The sequence below is a fragment of the Phocoena sinus genome, chromosome 18, assembly GCF_008692025.1.
Source record: "Phocoena sinus isolate mPhoSin1 chromosome 18, mPhoSin1.pri, whole genome shotgun sequence".
Taxonomy (NCBI): Eukaryota; Metazoa; Chordata; class Mammalia; order Artiodactyla; family Phocoenidae; genus Phocoena; species Phocoena sinus.
Genome location: NC_045780.1, coordinates 8,847,726 through 8,867,256, shown reverse-complemented (window position 1 = coordinate 8,867,256; position 19,531 = coordinate 8,847,726). Strand labels below are relative to the sequence as shown.

The following is a 19,531-nucleotide window of genomic DNA, read 5'->3' as shown; positions in this document are numbered from 1 at the left end:
ACTTGTGCAAAGTTCTTAGCATAGTGCCTGAAAAATACTAGGCTCTTAGTTAGGGTTAATTCCCTTCTCCTGAGTACCTTAGTTGGTTACAGCTTTGTCTTTGAAATGCCCCTGGCAGAATAGAAATTGTGTTATCTAGGACAGGGGTCCCCAACCCCTGGGCCTTGGACTGGTTCAGGTCCGAGGCCTGTTAGAAACTGGGCCGCACAGCAGGAGGTGAGTGGCGGACGAGTGAGTGAAGCTTCTTCTGCACTCCCCATCACTCACATTACCGCCTGAACCATCATATATCTCCCCCACCCCGCCACCATCCGTGTAAAAATTGTCTTCCACGAAACTGGTCCCTGGTGCCAGAAAGGTTGGGGACCACTAATCTAGGAGAGCAACATATTGACTCAATAAACTTGTTAACACATTTGCATGAATTAAATGTATTTATTATTGACTTTATAATGTAAATAGCTGGGTCATCAGGAAATGGGACATAGACCAGGTTTTGATTTAGAGACAGAAAGTTGGGCATAATCAGGAGGACAGGCTCTTGAATGAGGCAGGACCAGGCAGGGTGCGGGGCTGTGGGGACAGTGTGAAGTTCTAGATATGAGGGGGTGGCATAAATAGGTCAGGAGTTTGGGAAACTGACAGCAAACTCCATTCATGTCACCATTTTGTCTGGACTTGTCTGGGCTTGTGTTTGTTTGTAGTTGAAGTCTCCATCTTCCTGGTACTGTTGAAGATCCTCATCATCAAGAAAGAGTGCTAAGTGCCAAACTGAAGGATAATTTAGAGTGATACACTCAGTGGATACCGAAATTGGTTTGAATAATCTGTTCAACTATTCTTAATCAGTTTCCTGATTACTAATAAAAAACTCAACGAAAGAGGTAACAACTTGAACATTTTATTATCTAATTTTGAAGATACTCACCCTACTTTATTTCATGAAGAAAATAAGGCACAGAAAACTTGAGTAGCTTATTTTTAAAATTGCATCAGAATAGAAGGATAGGCCCTATATCCAAGTATGGGTCCATGATTCCATTTCTAGAATTCTGAAATCCAAAAACCTCTGAAAACCAAAAGTTGTTTTTATTTTGTTTTGTTTCTTAAATGTTTGGCATGAAAACTAAGTTGGCAGCAAGACTTGACCCAAACAGACAGGTTAATTTTACTCCTTATTTATCCCACTTAGCGTGACTCTTCAGACATTTTACTGCAGAAATATTAATGTGTTAAATTACCAGGGGTGCCCTAGACCCCACTTAGAACTTCCTAAATTTTGAAACATATCTGACCTCAAGGATTTTGGTTAGAGACTGTGGGACTTGCACTATACTACAATAATAATTATTTTTATTATTACTATTATTTTAGTTTAATCGTACTTAACAAACTTCAAATACAAAAATTCATATTTGAAAAATATAAATTAAGGGGTGATTTCTCATTATTCAACATGTAGGCATTTATGTAATCTCTCTGTTTTCAGAAAGGGAGTGTTGCCTGCCGTATCTTGCCTCTTACTCCTCCTCATCCTGTTTTATCTTCTCCAGAGAATAAACCTCCAGGCTTCTGCAGGGGGTGGGCAGCTGCCTGACTGTGTGGACATTTGTTTCTTAAACAGACTTTCAACTGACCTTCCTGTTTAGAGTCCCACGTCCAGCCCTAAATCTTCCAATTCCTGAAATTTTAGGGGTTATGCAGAGTAAATAGTATTGTTTCTTGGCTTTCTGTAATTCAAGTTTTATTTTTAATTTTTTTCCAAATTAACACTGGGCATTTAGCTTTGCAGTTTTTGAAATTTTGTTGCTGTGATCTTCTCTCTTTTCTTACAGTTCATACTTGAAAATAATAATGATTACCCACCCCGCTAAAAAACCTTTACATTTTCGTGGGGTTTCAGTGAGGGAGTGGAAGTTAAGTATTTGAGTTCTGTCTGCTTAATCAGGAACTGAGCACTTTATTTAAAATAGCTCAGTGTTTTTCCTGTGTTCATTTTGTACAGTTTCAGTTTATCTTTCTACTAGACTGTCAGTCTCTTACAGACAGAGACCAAGGTCTTCAGTGTTTGGTTGAACTCCCTAAGGTCTTGCTCTCTGTGCAGGCTCCTAGAGCCGTTGTGAAACTGGACTTACCTTTGGCCCGGGATGGGATGATTTCAGGGAAGAGCTGATCAGGATTAGGGTTGAAGCAGAGGAGACTCTGGCATCTGGCAAATGTTTGCTTTCTTAGGAGACTTCGACAGCAACAATTATGGATTTCTAATGAATACATTAGAGTCCACACCACCATGGCTGTAAGTAAGGGTAATATCATAAATATTTAACAATGAGTATGGCAGGGGTGGTGACCAGTTCTGAGACTCCTTTGTACTGTATTGATGCATACCAGCTAACTACCCACCTAGGCTTCTACTTAGGTTCCAGGAAGCCCCCAGCTTTCTTCAGCTCCTGCCTTTATTACCTTGCCCTAATTTCCAGAATGGAGCTTTAGAAAAATGGGTTGGGGCTACTTTCCCCACCTCCCAGGCTTCCTCCTCAAAACTTATACTCCTCAAGTGTCCCTGTGCACAGTGGCAAATACTAGGTGCTGTGGAAATAGAATTATGGTCATTGCCTTTGGGGAGGAGTGTGATGCCAAATAGAGAGAGGGAAGGAATATAGGAGGCAGAGGCAGTGTGAGGTTAGAATGAGCAAAATCAGTCTTATCCAGAGGACATTTCTGCATTAGCAGACTTATCCTAGGCCACCAGAGTCCTGAGCATTTCCCCTGTCAATTCAGGCAAGCAGACATACTCTGCATGACTGCTCTCCCCTTGTCCCCCTTCCCCTAACCTCTTCCAGCTTCCTGCATCCTCCATTGAACTTCTAGGGGAAGGATAAGGGAAGAGCCAGGAGGGAGCAGTTTTAAGTATAGAGGCACTACCTCTGAATGGCCAAATAGTGCAGACTGTGGTGGAAGGTGAGAGCTGGAGGTGCTGTAGCAATGAGGGGTCCACCATAGAAACAGCTAAGCAGGCACAGAGGGATGCTTTCCTGTCCTTTCAATTCATGTCACTTATGTAACAAGGTGAATAAGTATGTATATAAGGCTTTTTTTTTTTTTGAGTAAAAAATCGGATAAAAGCTTTTGGTAGGCGAAGAAAGGACATAGGATTAGAGAAAATTGGGAAGCTACTACCTATATATTTTAAATGGTTCTACTATGTTACAGGGTCTTTGGTTAGGCTGCTTTGGAAACTTCATCTTGGTTTCAGACTTCTGCCATCTTGGCATCTGCAGGAGAGGAACCCAGGGCTGACTTAGAATTAAGCATTCCAAATCGTGGGGTATTTGGAACTGTAGGTTCAAGGGTTAAATTCCTGGTTTCCAGAGGCTCTTCCTGTGCACCCTCTTATTTTTCCACATCTTGTTAAACAGTAATAATTAGAGAAACATTTGAATGTTTCTTCATTTGCCAGAAATTACTCCTAAGATTATTTCTTTATGTCTATCATGGTAATGGTTTGTAGTGCAGCAACGTGAGATTGTGCTGGTCATCACCTTCTAGAGAAATGGAACAGAACCTTAGAGCTGAAAAGCTGGTTGGGTGAACTGAGGGCATGAAGGAGTGTTGTCACAGGGATCCTCTGACTCGGGGGTAGCCTTCCTCTCTGGAGGCTGCCACCTAGATAGGGCCAGTAAGGATCTGAACGTAGATACTATCTGGGAGCAGGGTGGTTCTCAGATCTGCCAATAAGGTCACTTACTGTTTACATTAGTCCTTAGCTGACGTTATCACTATCTTTTTTCAGTGTTAATCTTTAGTAAATCCCAAGCTCAGACACATCTACTGAGAAAGCAGTTTGGGGTCCATATACAACTATTGAGCATCTCTGAATGTCAGATGCTGTGTTAGCTCTTGGGGTGACAAGGGCAACACTGTTCTTGCCTTTGAACGTACAGTCTAGTGGGAGGAAACAGATACACAAACAGATAGCTTTAAACAGTGTGGTTCTGAGGAATAAATTGGGGAAAACAGAGCTTGTTGACTAGTTAAATCTGGGAGCTAAGAGAAAGGAGAAGTGTCTGGGGTCACCTTCAGATACTGCCAACCATTTTCTCCTCCTTGAACTCTCCCTCCTTGGGGCTCCACACACTGTCTTACAATTCTGTCTCTCGTACTCTCCTTCAATAGATCCACTTCAAAGACTGTCCTTAAATGCTGTCCCCGAGCCCCCTCTTCAGCCGTCTGCTCTTTTCTCTATCTTCTTCTCACAGGGGAAGGATTTCCAAAGCTCTGTCTCCATCTCAGACCTCTCTTCTAATAGCACATTCACATTTTCCAGCATCTACTTCATTGCTTCAGCTGCCACAGGCACTGCAGACTCAGTGTGCCAAAACTTCTAGCCCCCAAAGCTGTGTGTCTTCCTGCTGCCCTCTCCCACGCTGCCTGGGACACCCTCTATAGAAGGAAGTAGAAATGGACAGAAGTCTCATGCAGCACTGTCCAACGGAAATATGTCAGCCACATATGTAATTTAGACTTATCTACTAGCCAAGTTAAAAAAAAAGAAACATGAAATTAGTTTTAATAATATATTAACCCAATACACAGCATGTTATCACTTCAACACATAATCAATATAAAAATTACTGAGATATTTTACATTCTTTTTTTTCATACTGAAGCTTTGAAATTCAGTGTACTTTAATCTCAGTTTGGACCAGCTGTTGTTTGGGCCAGTATTTCAAGTGCTCAATAGCCACATGTGGTTATTGGCTCCTATGTTAGAGAGTGCAAGTCTAGAATGAAAAAGGTAGTTTTGTGGCTGGGTAAAAACGGTCTCGTAAGAAGTATTGCAGATACATGGAAGTATGATAGGATACATACATTATAAGCATCACTATTTTTATGATTCATGTATATTCTCCATTCCTTATGGTTTCCCCCTAATATTTAGAGAAGCTTTTGAAATTTCAGTGTTTCTCAGAAGTGCTAAGAATCCTTCCTCCAATGCTGGGAAGGGATTTTTCAAGAGAGTAGCTCATCTCCCTCCGCTCCCCCCTCCACAGAACCCCAAGAAGGCGGCGAAATTGTCAGCACAGAGCTCCCCCCTCCCCTGGCACTTGGATAGTCCCTTCCACCGAAGCTTATTGTGCAATCTCTGGGTTTTGTTTTAGAAGGAAATTGCTTTTCTTCACAATTCCTTTTCAAAATTTTCATACCTTAGCTGCCAGAAACAAAATGTATTTACTTTACAATGGTTATTACAGCCAAAGCCACCGTATATCCCGGATTGTTCAAGGATGGTGTTAATTTTTAATATTGTCTCTTTCAGTCCATGCATGTTGAATTTTAGTTCAGAAAATAGGATCTCTCTTTCACACTCCTGAGTGTGAAACAGTGGAGAGTACTGTGGTGATCAACCAACTGGCGCTCACCAGTTCCTGGAACTTAGAACTTAATTCTGGATGCTTTTCTGTTGTTTCAGTAGACTGCTCCTTTCCCTGCTCCTGCTCCTAGGGAGGCCATCCCTTTCCTGTGGCAACAGGGCATGAACCTGGGCAGTAGCCCGTCCTTCTCAGGAGGCCTAGTTTATGCTACTGTTCATAAATCAATCTGAGTTTTAAGAGGTGCTTTTTTTTTTTTTTGAAGAGATTTCTAAAGTTATGTAGAGGCAACAAAGCTTTCTAAGAATATTTTTGGCAGGCTGATACAGAAGTATTTAAAAAAAGGAAAAGATACAGGCCCTGGGAGAGTGGTGTTAGCCGTTGGGACACCAGCCAGATATTGGTGCTCACAAATTGGGGGAGACAATGGTCTTTACTGTTACTGTTCAAAATGCTGTTCACGGTCTCTTATCGTCAACTAAAATTATTTCACTTTCAAGGTCTAGGCCAGTGTTAGGTGGGGTGGGGGAGGGCTTTTGCCTAAGGCCTGCCTTCCACGCGGGCGGCCCGGGGAAGTGTCCAGTGTCCCACCCGGTGGGCCTCTCCCCCCAGGGTGAAGGGCACCCGGAAGCGTGGGGGGGGCGGGGAGGCAGTGGGGGAGCGGGGCGGGGGTCGCGTTGCCCAGGTTTGCCCGGCTGTCAGTCTCCCAGCGTCCCCAGCTTTCCAGGTAGGGACGACCCCTCCCACGCAGCGCAGTTCGGGCGGGTGGGAAGGAGGGGCTGGGCTCCGAGCGCCCGCCCCTCCATCTATCACATGGCCGGAGAGCCACAAAAACAACAGCTTTGGCCAAGACCGTGACTTCAGGAAGGGGAAAGCAGTGTTCTCGCAGCCAGCCCCCACCCCATGGAGGAGAGTTTTCTTGAATCCTTTGGGAGGCTGAGCCTCCGGCAGCAGCAGCAGCCGCCTCGGCCGCCCGCCCCGCCGCCCCCGCGTGGGACACCTCCGCGCCGCCACAGCTTTCGGAAACACCTCTACCTCCTGCGAGGCCTCCCGGGCTCGGGGAAAACTACGCTGGCCAGGTAATGACGCGTCCGGGCGCCGCGCGCGGACCCGGCCGAGCCAGCCCCTTGCCTGGCCCCGGCCCGAGACTGCCGGGGGGAAGCCGGGCCGCCCGGTGCCAGCCGGGCCGCGGGCTCGAGACGCGGGTGGCCCGTCCCGTTGGCTTCCATGCTGCACCGTCGCAGGAGGACGGCTGTCAGCACTGCGCCTGGCGCGAGCCCCAGATGGCACCGGCCCCCTCACGGCCCCTGCGCCAGCCGGGCGGGTAGCCTTGGCCCCGAGCCTCGCAGCGCGGGGTCGGGGGCCCGCGGGCAGTCTTCTTCAGGAAAGCCCGATGGCGACTGTAGAGGAAACCACCGGGCCTCCCGCTGGCACGCAGGCACCCGCCACGGTGCGGCAACAGGCGTTTTAAACCTGAGCGAAGAAGCGGGGCCCCAGGGGTTAGGGGCTGGGACCCGGGCGCGCGGCCGCGTAGAAAATCTGGCGGAGGGAGGCAGCCCTGCGTGTGCTTTGGCGGCTGCGAAGGCGCACAGGTGCCCGGGGGAGGGGGTTGCGCGGCCGCTGGAGGCCGTCATTGACACAGCTTCGCCACGGGAGCCCAAATTGGTTTACTCGCTAGGTGCGCCAGCGTCCCCCGTACCGGGTCAGCGTGAATTGCACGGCCTCGTTGCTGGGGCCACGTTGCTAGGCCCGCCGCTCCAGCCTCAGCTCCCTCCACTCGGTCCTGCGCCTGATGTTCCTGCAGCGCTGAACTGTTTCTCTCCTTGCCTTTGCTGGCGCTGCCCCGCGTGCCTGGTTTGCCTGCCCGGCTTGCCTTCTACCGCCCTCTCCCCTACTGATTCCACCAGCCCTTTACGACTCAGGCTTATTAATCCTCGCCCTCCGGGCTCCCCCTCTTCCTGTTTACACCTCTGTGGCTGCGCTTGGTTTTGCACATGGTTTCGTTTATCCTTCTGTAAGTTTCTTGAAGGTAGGGGCCGTATCTTACCCTGCAAAGCACAGTGTCTGGCAGTAGTATGTGTTCAATAGAAGTGGTCCCTTGCCCTCAAAGAGCTTTCCATCTCACCAGAGAGGTAAGGTTAGCTGTAGAACCATGGGACTGGCCATAGAACTGTGGAACCAATGAAGAAGAATCAAGGTCGTAGCACACATTGAGAAGCGGATTTGAATGGTACACAAAGACCGTGGGAGGAGGGTCTGGGTCCTTTAGGGTCAGGGAACTGTGACAGCCCTGGTGTTGTGCTGCCAGTTTTAGTTAGGATTCCTGGTTGATTTGTGGAGTAGAAGCCTTTAGCAAAACAATATTGCTACATTTTCATAGATTCAAGAGATGGGCGACTTCCAAAGGGCCATTGGTACCCTTTTCTAAGAAACACGCACATTTCAATAGGCCTTCTCTCTGGCTGGGTAGAGAATGGGGGAGCCTGCCTAGAACCCAGCAGAACTTGGTTATTTTATGATACAGTCATGGTGGGTACATCTGTTACCAACAAGGTATCTTCTGAAATCAAATCCCGATCAGTTTTACTTCGGCTTTGCTGGTCTGTGGCCTATCACACACTGTCCGAGAAGGCAGTAAACATCTTTGGCCAGATTTTGTTTATAATTAAAGAAGGGAAGTAATATGGTGAGTGGAAGGTGCACAGAATTGAACAGCAGAAGCCATGAGTTTGGGACCTCACTTTCCTCATCTCTAAAGCGAGTGGATTGGCCTGGGTAGTCTTTAAGGTCCCTTCTGGCTCTAACATTCTACACTTCTAGGATTTTAATTCCTGGTTGACATCTGGCTAAGCGGAAGACACCGGATGAGAGACCAGCTTATTAAAGAACATCTCTCTAGGGACGACTGGTGTGAGCACTTCCCTGGGAGTCTGAAGATTGTGCCTTTAGATTCTCTTCATCACAAAATAGTTGGTGACTTTAGGCAATCACCTGCCTTTAATTCTTTTTACTTTCCTTTACATGTGAATACTGAGAAGGAATTAGATGATTTACTGAAGATCTTTCTAGCTCTTAAATTCTAGTTGTCAGACTTAAAAAATGTTTTGTTAATAATGGCTAGGTAGGGAGCTCTGACCTTTGAGTCAATTTATGGCTTCTTTTTTTTTTCTTTCTTTGCCTGTGCCCCACGGCTTGTGGGATCTTAGTTCCCCGACCAGGGATTGAACCCGCACCCCCTGCACTGGAAGTGCGGAGTCTTAACCACTGGACTGCCAGGGAGGTCCAAGCTCTGCCACTGACTCGATATGATCTCAACTCCTCTGCACCTCAGTTTCCTTCCCTTTTAAATAGGGCTATCTGCTCTGTCTACTTCAGAGGACTCTTGTGAGGATTAAATGTGTATGAGAGAACTTGTTAAACTTTAAAGTGCTGTATAAATTTTAAGAGGCATTAGTTACTGCCGAAGATGTTGATCAGCAGAGATAATCTTCAAGGTGTTCTTAGGGAGAAGTCTGGCTCTGAAGTGAAGGAGGCAGCTGGGAGTTGACATTGTGAGTTCTCTTGATAGGCTGGGCATTGGCAGTTCTGAGAGCACAGGACTTTGGCCCTGCTTTGGGGTGTGTTGTGCATTTACATGGAAATCAGGAAAGTAGGCAAGGATACAGTCCACAGCTCAGCGAGGAGAGAGGTCTGCAGGGAGGATGCAAGGTGTAGTGGGTGTGACAGGCCATGTCCCTCAAGGAGCTGCCTTCCCCACTTTTTTGTTGCGGGGTCAGGTTGGGGAGAGAAGGAGAATGGCAAATTATTAAAAAATACATGTGTAAGAAAATAGTAAAACTGTAAGCCTATCTTATGTATTTTTGGATTCTGGGAAATTCATATTTTCATTATACTATGTATTTTCCAAATTTTCTATAATGGACATGTATTTCTTGGAAGAGAAAAATAAAACTTTTTTTTCTTTAAAACTTGGAAATCGTTTTTACAAATGCGGGTTCAGCTTTTTTTTGCTTAACTTTTGTTTCTCATTTGATTAAAGAATTAAAAATGTTTTTGAAATTAGAATATGTCTGGTCTTCCAAATCAATGTTATATTTCTATGCTTTTCACCTATATGTTTTCAGTTTGCAGGGACTGGAATGTGGAAACCATCTATTTAAATTCTTTGGACAGGTTAAAAAAAGCAGTTAGAGTTGTATCTGGTTTAAAATTTTTAAGTACATCAGAGTACTAGAAATTTAGCTTGTCCCTTATATGTGTCTTGTCACCTCTGTTTCATTTAAAAAGCATTTCAAAAATAGGTTCTTACCATTGACCTGTAAGTCCTGCTTCCAGGAATTCATCCTAAGACAATAACTGGACAAGTGCATGAGGATAGAGGGATGTTCAGCAGAGTTTTTGATGTGATAGAAAAAAATACGAAAAAGAAAAAAATGTGAGCCAACTTAAGTGTACAAAAATACAGGATTGGCTTATAAGTCATGAGTCATTAGTGAGAACATAGATGTACATTTGACTACAAATAAATACACAAAAATCCCATTTTCTGTTCAAAGAAACGTGTAAAAAGATACTGTTCATAGTGTTAACGCAAGTTAGTGTGCCGGACGCACAGTGAGGCCAAACAAACTGAAATGTTGGAGTTTGGAACAGAGGAAGGTTTATTGGAAGCCCATGCAAAGAGAAGAGGTGGCTCATGCCCTAAAAAGTCCTGAGCTTCCAGAAGGGCTTCGGCAATGCACTTTTAAAAGCCAGGTGGAGGGGGCGGGTCGCAGGGTTTGTGATCAGCTTGTGCACGGTTCTCTGATTGGCTGATGGTGAGGTAGCAGGGTGGTATCACAGGGAGGCCTGTGTGTTTATGGTCATCAAGTAGTTAACGTCTTGCATTTGTTGGAGAGGGGAGTTTTTTACATCTGCAAGACAACTCAGGAAATGTGCGTCAAATACTATTATCTAGATAGTTCAGAGAGGAGCCAAAGCAGAGGATATGGGGGAAGGCCTGTCCCAGGAATGCCTCCATGGGGTCCTGCTAGGTTACAATAGTTGATTTTTAGGCAGTGGGATGGAATATAGACTTTTGCCCCTGAGTTATTTTCTCATTTTTTCTACAACAAATACATATTACTTGTTAACTTTTTAAAGGTGAAAATAACTTTAAGTTAGCTGCAAATAGTTTTATTCAGTAACTTGGCTCGGTAGACCTAGGTTGTATGATGAAGCATTTATTAAATAACCAAGTAAATATGTCATTTTCTATATAAAAAGGCTTTCCTAGGTTTATTCTTGATTGGACATACTAGAAAGCTTTTTTAATCTGTAAGGAGACTGATTTTAATTATTTGGTGCTATTAATTATTTAATATTTTATTAGCATATGAACTAGCATAGGTCACTTAATTGAACACTTTAGGTTCTTCTTCATTAAAATGAAGCTAATATTCCATTAGTGAGTTTATTGTGAGGATTTAAGGTACTGTGGTCAACAAGGATCCTATGCTTATGAATGTGAAAGCACCGATGAATGTGTGGGCCATATAAATACCAACTATTGTTAATTATTCACTAGTCAACAATAGTAGTATTTACTGAGTACTTACAAGACTGTTAGCACTTGCTTAGTAAGGTATATACAAAATAAGATTAAGAGAAGGAGCCTACACAAGACTAACAAATGGAAGACAATAACCAGTACACTGCTGTGGGTAAGTAAAGTCTCATGGGGAATAGCCTGTTCTTTGCTGGTGGTGTTCAAGGCCAGGGGAGTCACTGAGCATGGTTAGGAAGATAGGATAATTAGGGAAGAGCTAGTCTCCTCCATGTGGAGATGATTCTTGACCTGGCCTTGAAGACCAGGAGGATGTGACTGCACAAAGGAAGAGGATTACCATCATGAATAAGGAGATGGAGATGGGAAAGAGCTGGATGTTCTAGGCTCATGAGGAGCATGGTTTTACTGCAGTGGGTTGTTTATATTAGTGAGTGTGTTGGTTAGGTAAACCCAGGGCCAGATCATGGAGAATGTTAAAATCTGGATAAAGGAGTACAGGGTTGAGAGAAGAAACAGGATTCCAGTCCTAAGACCCTTTCACTCTCAGCACGTGATCCAGAACTATTTCTTTTTCCACAGCTGAACTGATAAACTCACTTGGATCTGCACTTGTTCTGTCCTCCGACTTCAGTGAAAACATCTGTGGACGTCTGTTTACCTCTGTGCTTTCTTCTGTGCGTGTGTGGACATTTTAACTGCTTTTAAGTGTCCAATTAACTGGTATTAATTACATGATGTGCAACCATCTCCACTATCTTTTTAAAAAAGTTTTTATCACCACAAACAGAAACTCTGTACCCATTAAGCAATAACTGCTCATCCTCCCGCCCTCGCCTCAGCCCCTGGTAACCTCTGATCTACTTTCTGTCTCCATGTATTTGCCTACTTTAGATACCTCATGTAAGTGGAATCATACAGTATTTGTCCTTTCGTGTCTGGCTTATTTCACTTAGCTTAATGTTTTCAGGCTTCATCCATGTTGTAGCATATGTCAGAACCTCATTACTTCGTGGCTGAATAGCATTCCCTTGCATGGATATACCACTAAATTGTCCTTTTGAAATGAAATGAAATGGCAATAGTATAGTCTTTTTTTTTTTTCTTAATGACGTTATTTGAAAAATTAAAAGTTGTCAACCTTATGTCAGTCCCCGGAATGTTTTTGAATCTTTACGTATCAATCAAAGCAAAGTCTGGGGACCACACTCTAGGACATATGTCCTTTGCAATATGCTAGTTTGTTTTGGCACCATCAAAAATGGTTTGTAACATGGATTCGGTAGGTTCAAAGGATGTTCACTGACAGCTGTCTTTTCTCCTCATTTTTATCTCTGGACGACATGGAATTTTCCATCAAAAGAAATACCTTTTCATTATTTCTTGGCATTAGAGCTTTCCAAAGAGGTGAAAGGATGCTTTCCTGATGTGATGCAATGATGGGACAGAGATGGGGACAAAGGTATACTTTACAAACAAACACAATTTTTAAAAAAATATGGGAAACAGTGAGAAGAGGGGATTAGTTAACTAAGTAGTGAGTAATTAGACCCCAAAGTGTACTCACTCCACAGTGCACTAAGCCAGCAGGCCTGGACCATGGTGTTTTTAATTATGAGGGTAGGGCTGTCATAAATAAAAGCAAGGGCAAAATAGGAAGTTGACAGTATTCCAAGTCTGTGTGTATGAAAATAGAGTATCAGGCAGGTGACATCTCAGAGTTTTAGCCACTTAGGTCTACTTGGAGAAGGTACTTTTTATATTTTTAGTAATTTTCCTAAGATGGGTCCTGAATCTCTTCTCCCCATAGCTGAGAATCCTTGCAGTGCCTCTCTTTGGAGGCTGGGATGAATGAGTACTATATGTGCTTCCTATGTTCACAGAGAGTAAGAACACACTCTGCAGTATGTGTTCACAATCACTTACTAGAAAGGTAACACAGGAGAATCCCCACCACCATAGTCCTGGAGCTGTCGGGGTAGTGGAAGAGACCCTGCTGAATTGGGCAATATAGTATCGCAGATGTGGTTATGATTAGAGAAGCAGTAGGAATAGAGGAAGAAATGAAAGGGGAAGAATGTTTTCATAGGAGAATCTCAGGAAATGAACAAGAAGTTCCCACAGAGTTCATCTAGTCCAAGCTCAAGACACTAAACTCTGAGAAGTTACATACTTTTAAAAAAAAATTTTATTGAAGTATAGTTGATTTACAATGTTGTGTAATTTCTGTGGAGCAAAGTGACTCAGTTATACATATATATATATACACACACATATATATATATTCTTTTTCATATTGTTTTCCATTATGGTTTGTCACAGAATATGGTTGCCTGTGCTATACAGTATGACCTTTTTGTTTATCCATCCTATATATAATAGTTTGCCTCTGCTAATCCTAAACTCCCATTCCTTCCCTCCCCTACCCCCCTCCCCCTTGGCAACCACAAGTCTGTTCTCTATATCTGTGAGTCTGGTTTTGTTTTGTAGATATGTTGATTTGTATTGAATTTTAGATTCCACATATAAGTGATATCACTTGGTATTGGTCTTTCTGACTTACTTTGCTTAGTATGATAATCTCTAGTTGTATCCATATTGCTGCAAATGACATTATTTCAAGAAGTTGTATATCTTGATCAAGTTCATAGCAATGAATTCTCCTTATTTCTAATCAGAGCTTTTTCTTCTGCACCAAAGGAAGAGGCTAGTGGGACTAAGGTGGTAAAAGTATAATGAGGTTGGTTTCGATCTACTGTTCATGAAAAAACAGGTAAAGGCCCTATTAAGTGGGCTTAGTTTACCTGGATTTCAACTGTCAGGGTAAGGAAGCCACATGTTATTATTTGTCAGTATTGGTGATATGTTTCTTCTAATACAAAAAAAATTACCGAGGAATTGATTTTATTTATTTTTGGCTGCGTTTTGAGTCTCCGTTGCTGCATGTGGGCTTTCTCCAGTTGTGGTGAGCTGGGGCTACTCTTCATTGCAGTGCGTGGGTTTCTCATTGCAGTGGCTTCTCTTGTTGCGGAGCACGGGCTCTAGGCACACGGGCTTCAGTAGTTGTGGCACACAGGCTCAGTAGTTGTGGCTGGCAGGCTCTAGAGCACAGGCTCAGTAGTTGTGGTGCATGGGCTTAGTTGCTCTGCGGCATGTGGGATCTTCCCGGACCAGGGCTCAAACCCGTGTCCCCTGCATTGGCAGGCGGATTCTCAACCAGTGCACCACCAGGGAAGCCCCAATTTTCTTTATTAATGTGGTACCATTGAGGGCCATGGGGAGAGATGAGATTTGGATTTCTAAGTAAGTATTCATATTTATCCTGACTATGATGTGTTGGGGAGAGATAGCCAACACTGACCTCCCAGGGTTATCTCATGTTTCTTCCTCATTCACTCAGATGACAGGATATTTATAACATAACCCAACTTAGTGCCCAGGTTCCTTCTTGGCATTTTGATGAACTCTTCTCTATATAATGGCAACCGTTCTAGGCCCATTCGGACTCTAGAGGAACCCAATATGAAATTATTATCATTCCAAGTTACCTAAAGATAGCTAGGCTCTAAGAGATTAAGGAAATAGTACGATAAGAGGAAAACTAGTCTCACGTCTGATTGTTCCTTCATAACGCTCTCCGTCGCATTGCAGGCATGGCTTGGGGAGAAGGCTATCTGTTTTGATCAAGGTAAGAGCCTGGGAAAGGGTATGGCGGTAATGGAGACAGAAAAGAAAGCCCACATTTACTGAGTATTGACTGTATGCAGGCACTATATATGCTAGCTTACTGGATCTTTACAATAATCCTAACATGGAGTGTTTTTATGTTACAGATGAGGACGTTAGGATCAGAGAATCATGCATTTGATTCTGAGATTCAGGATTTCATAATGCACAAAGTGGTCTTACCTTACCAGCGATATTCATGGACAAAAACACCTACATCCACTTTTGACGATTAAGGAGTCCTGTTGAAGTATTGTATAACTAGAGTATTTCAGTGTTCTTTACCCATACTTTTTAAGGTTATGATGAAGAAAAGGGTCTGAAAGGGACCTTCTCTGCCATCCAGAAAGGCCCTCTGGATGGTAGCACCTCTCCAACCTTCTTTGCCCCTTACTTTGACTTTCTTTTCTTTCTTGAACTTAGCACCACTTGGCATATACATACCTGTTTATTATGTTTCTTTTATGAGAAGGTAAGCTTCATGAGATGTGATGCAAGCTCCATGAGATCAGGAGCTTTATTCTGTTCAGACCCTAAAAGAAGGCCTGGCACATAGTAGGTCTAAATATTTGATGGATGTGTTAATTCCAAAAACTTCCTAAGAGTTGGTAGCTCAGAATCAGCATGGGTCTTGAGTAAACAACAAAACCAAAAAGGAGATTATTCACATAAAGAGAAATGTAAAAGAATGCACGAGCTGTTGAGAATAGACAAGAGGGGGAAAAATAAAGAAAAAGAAAAAAAAACTTTAATTCTGTTCATAAGAAACCCATTCCTGTGTTTTACATGTGAAAATGTTTCATGTGCCATCTCCTTCACCCAATAGTTATCCTAAAGAGGAATTTAAAAATAAGTATCGGGCTTCCCTGGTGGCGCAGTGGTTGGGAGTCCGCCTACTGATGCAGGGGACACGGGTTCGAGCCCCGGTCCGGGAAGATCCCACATGCCGCGGAGCGGCTGGGCCCGTGAGCCATGGCCGCTGAGCCTGCGCATCCGGAGCCTGTGCTCCTCAACGGGAGAGGCCACAACAGTGAGAGGCCCGCGTACCGCAAAAAAAAAAAAAAAGTATCAAAGATACAGCTGAAAGTATCAAAGATACAGCTGTTTTCCCATTTAAACAGCAGTCAAAAAAGAGCCCAGAGTGACAGTTTTCCTGTGTGGCCACTGTTCTGTTGTCTGTAACTGCTTTATGACATTTTGGGAAAACACAGCTAAAAACAAGTTAGTGCTGAGGTGGGTGTGCTTCTGATTCCTTCTCCTCTTCAGAGCATGGCTGAGTTGAAAACATAAAACATAGCCTGTGGCATTGCTGGATTCTCCGGAAGGGTGCTGTTCACATTCAAGATACTGAAAGGAATTTCTCCTAGAAACTGCAGTGGAGCCACATTGGCACATGAGGGCTAACTGTTAGTCTGGTTTTGGATCTCATAAACATGCCCTACTTTGGAGGTGTGAGGAGTGAGGGCAAGAGTGAGCGTAGGACAGCCTGGGAACTCTTCACTGGAGTCCCCTTAGCCAGTGTGGCTTGACGGTATCCATGGTGCTGGTGATGGTTGAGCTCCGTCTCTCCAAGGGCAGGGCTCAGCCTTGGCATGGTGGTTGGCAGCACCGAGAAGGGCAGGCCACACCGGGCTTCAGGGGAGACTGGCCTGAGATGTTTACAGACATGTCTCCCTCCCCATTCTCCTCAGGTTGTTGGGTCACTGAATCTGTTTCCTGCCTCCCAGCTTAAAGTCCTTGAGAATTCCAATAACATCTAGAGGGAGTGCTGGAATCTAAGAATTCTCTCTCCCAGTCCTCTTTGGGGGTGAATCTGAGGTTTGGGTAAAATTCTCAACATGTAAAGATGAGTAAATAGAAATTCTCCTCACACAGTTTTGAACCCTATACAAAGTTTACATAATTAAGACAACAGAGCCTAACATTCAAGAACCATTCATACAGTTACCAAATATTTATTATCTCTCATGTACCTGGCATTCTTCTAGATGCTTAGAATAGAGCAGTGAACAAAAGAAACAAAAATCCGTGCCTTCATGGAACATATATTCTATCAGAGAGAAAAATTTTTTTCTGAAGGAAAGAAGGAAATTTTAAATAACATCTGCTCTGCTCTGTTCTTTCAAAAAACAAACAAAAAGGATTTAATAGCTATTCCACTTGGAGTATATACCCTCAGGAGACATTGTACATATGCACAAGGAGATTGGCACAGTGATGTTCACGAAAAGTTGTTAATGATAGAGAAAATTGCAAACAACCTCAATGTCACTAGAGAAAAGGATAAATGTGGTTTGTTTATTTTATAGCACTCAATCACAGTGGTTTAGTGTATAGCTCTGAGGCCAGAAGCCTGGGTTTTAATCCAGCTGTACCACTCTCTGGTCTTTTTTTTTCCCACCAGCTTTATTGAGGTGTAATTAACACATTGTGTAAGTTTAAGGTGTACAATATGTTGATTTGATACATTTCTTTATTGAAAAATGGTTACCACCAGACTTACCTGGTGGCGCAGTGGTTAAGAATCCACCTGCCAATACAGGGGACACAGGTTCGAGCCCTGGTCTGGGAAGATCCCACGTGCCGCAGAGCAACTAAGCCCGTGCACCGCAGCTACTGAACCTGCACTCTAGAGCCCGCGAGGCACAACTATGGAAGCCTGTGCACCTACAGCCCGTGCTCCGCAACAAGAGAAGCCACCGCAATGAAGAGTAGCCCCCGTTCGCAGCAACTAGAGAAAGTCTGCGCACAGCAACGAAGATCCAACACAGCCCAAAATAAATGAATAAATTAATTTTTTTTAAAAAAAGAAAAATGGTTACCACTGTTGTTAGCCAACGCCTCCATTGTGCCACATAATTACCATTCTTTTTTTGTAATGAGAATATTTAAGATCTACTCTTTTAGCTACTTTCAAGTGTATAATAACAGTATTAACTGTAACCACCATGCTGTGCATTAGATCCCCAGAATTTTTTTTTTTTTTTGCGGTATGCGGGCCTCTCACTGTTGTGGCCTCTCCCGTTGTGGAGCACAGGTTCCGGACGCGCAGGCTCAGCGGCCATGGCTCACGGGCCCAGCCACTCGGCGGCATGTGGGATCCTCCCAGACCCGGGCATGAACCCGTGTCCCCTGCATCGGCAGGCGGACTCTCAACCACTGCGCCACCAGGGAAGTTCCCGATCCCCATAATTTATTCATCTGATAATTGGAAGTTTGTACTCTTTGAGCAACATTTCCCCATTTCCCACACCTTCAGCCCCTGGTAACCACCACTATACTCTCTTTCTATGAGTTCAACTTTTTTAGATTCCACATATAAGTGAGATCATACAGTATTTGTCTTTCTGATTTACTTCACAACATAATGCCATTAAGGTTCATCCATGTTGTCACAAATGGCAGGATTTCCTTCTTTCTCATGGCAGAATAATATTCCATTGTATATGTTTACCACATTTATCTGTTTGTCCATTGACAGACACTTAGGTTGTTTTCATATCTTGGCTATTGTGAATAATGGTTCAGTGAACATGGGAGTGCAGATAACTCTTCAAGATCCTGTTTTCATTTCCTTTGGGTATATAACTAAAAGTGGGATTACTGGATTTTATGGTAGTTCTATTTTTAATTTTTTTGAGAAACCTCCATTCTGTTTTCCACAGTGGCTGCACTAATTTACATTCCTTCCAACTGTGCACAAGGTTTTCCTTTTCTCCACGTCCTCATCAACACGTTTAATCTCTTGTCTTCCTGATGACAGCCATTCTAACAGGTGTGAGGTGATAGCTCATTGTGGTTTTGATTTGCGTTTCCCTAATGGTTAATGATGTTGAGCACCTTTTTACGTACCTGTTTGCCATTTGTATGTCTTCTTTGGAAAAATGTCTATTCAGATCCTCTGCCCATTTTTAAATTGGATTGTTTGGTTTTTGCTAATGAGTTATATGAGTTATTTATATATTTTGGATATGAATCCCTTATCAGATATATGATTTAGAAATATTTTCTTCCTTTTGGTAGATTGCCTTTTTATTTTGTTGATTGTTTCCTTTGCTGTATAGAAGCTTTTCAGTTTGATGTAGTCTTATTAATTTTTGCTTTTATAGCTTTTGCTTTTTGGTGTAATATCCAAAAAATCATTGCCAAGTCAAATGTCAAGGAGATTTCCCCCTATGCTTTCTTCTAGGAGTTTTATGGTTCAGGTCTTAATGTTTAAGTCTTTACTCCATTTCAAGTTTTTGTGAGCGGTTTAAGATAGGGGTCCATTTCTATTCTGTCTTAACCACTGCCACATACTAAACTAAAATTTTAGATGGACTGGGGAGTAAAATGTAATGGAACATGGATGAATATTTACATAATCTTGGGTTGGGAAAGACTTGTAAATGTATTACCAAAGACAGAAAGTAGAAAATAAAAGATGGATACATGTGACTAAGAAAACTTCTAGTAACTGAGACTTGTATGTTAGAGTTCATTATAAACAAAATTAAAAAGAAATTGATGTACTTAAGAATTTTACATATTCAAAAAGAAAGCCATAAACCTCCCAATAAGGAGGTTTTATTAGGACATGAAAATGCAGTTCACAAAAGAATATCTCTAAATGACCAGCACGCATAAGAAAAAGTACTTAAACTTGCTGGTAATCAAAGAAGTTGGGGCCAAACTAAATACCTAACCCCACAGAGCATTGGTTAAGTAAATTATGGTACATCCATATGAATAACTATGTCATAATCATTAAAAATAATGGCACAAAGTCATATTTCATGAGGTAGGAAATAATTGCTGTGGAAATAAGTTTGGTGAAAATAAGTTGGTATTCTCTACATTATGTTTCTGTTTTTATGTAACAAAATATCAGATGAGAGAAAAAATTCTG

At 43.0% G+C, this 19,531-nt stretch overlaps 2 protein-coding genes and 1 non-coding gene across 11 annotated transcripts in view; all 3 read left to right on the top strand.

The window, feature by feature from the left end:
- The window catches only part of N4BP2L2 (NEDD4 binding protein 2 like 2), a 66,762-nt gene extending 60,838 nt beyond the window's left edge, over positions 1-5,924 (top strand). The window contains exon 6 of one of the 4 annotated variants that reach the window (XM_032611195.1): positions 705-5,924. The gene's annotated coding sequence lies outside the window, so the exon portion shown is untranslated. The remainder of the gene's footprint in view (positions 1-704) is intronic. The other 3 variants (XM_032611196.1, XM_032611194.1, XM_032611197.1) reach the window with 3 other exon arrangements.
- A 144-nt stretch (positions 5,925-6,068) lies between these two features.
- Positions 6,069-19,531, top strand: part of N4BP2L1 (NEDD4 binding protein 2 like 1) — a 35,141-nt gene continuing 21,678 nt past the window's right edge. For 4 of the 6 annotated variants that reach the window (XM_032611203.1, XM_032611200.1, XM_032611202.1 and 1 more), the window contains exon 1: positions 6,069-6,451. In XM_032611203.1, coding sequence (XP_032467094.1) covers positions 6,276-6,451 — 176 coding nt within the window. In that variant the 5' untranslated portion in view covers positions 6,069-6,275. Of the gene's footprint in view, positions 6,452-8,271; positions 8,566-19,531 lie in introns of those variants that run through there. The other 2 variants (XM_032611204.1, XM_032611199.1) reach the window with 2 other exon arrangements.
- Positions 15,725-15,856, top strand: LOC116743382. Its single transcript, XR_004346765.1, has one exon. It is a non-coding gene; the product is annotated as a small nucleolar RNA SNORA16B/SNORA16A family (small nucleolar RNA).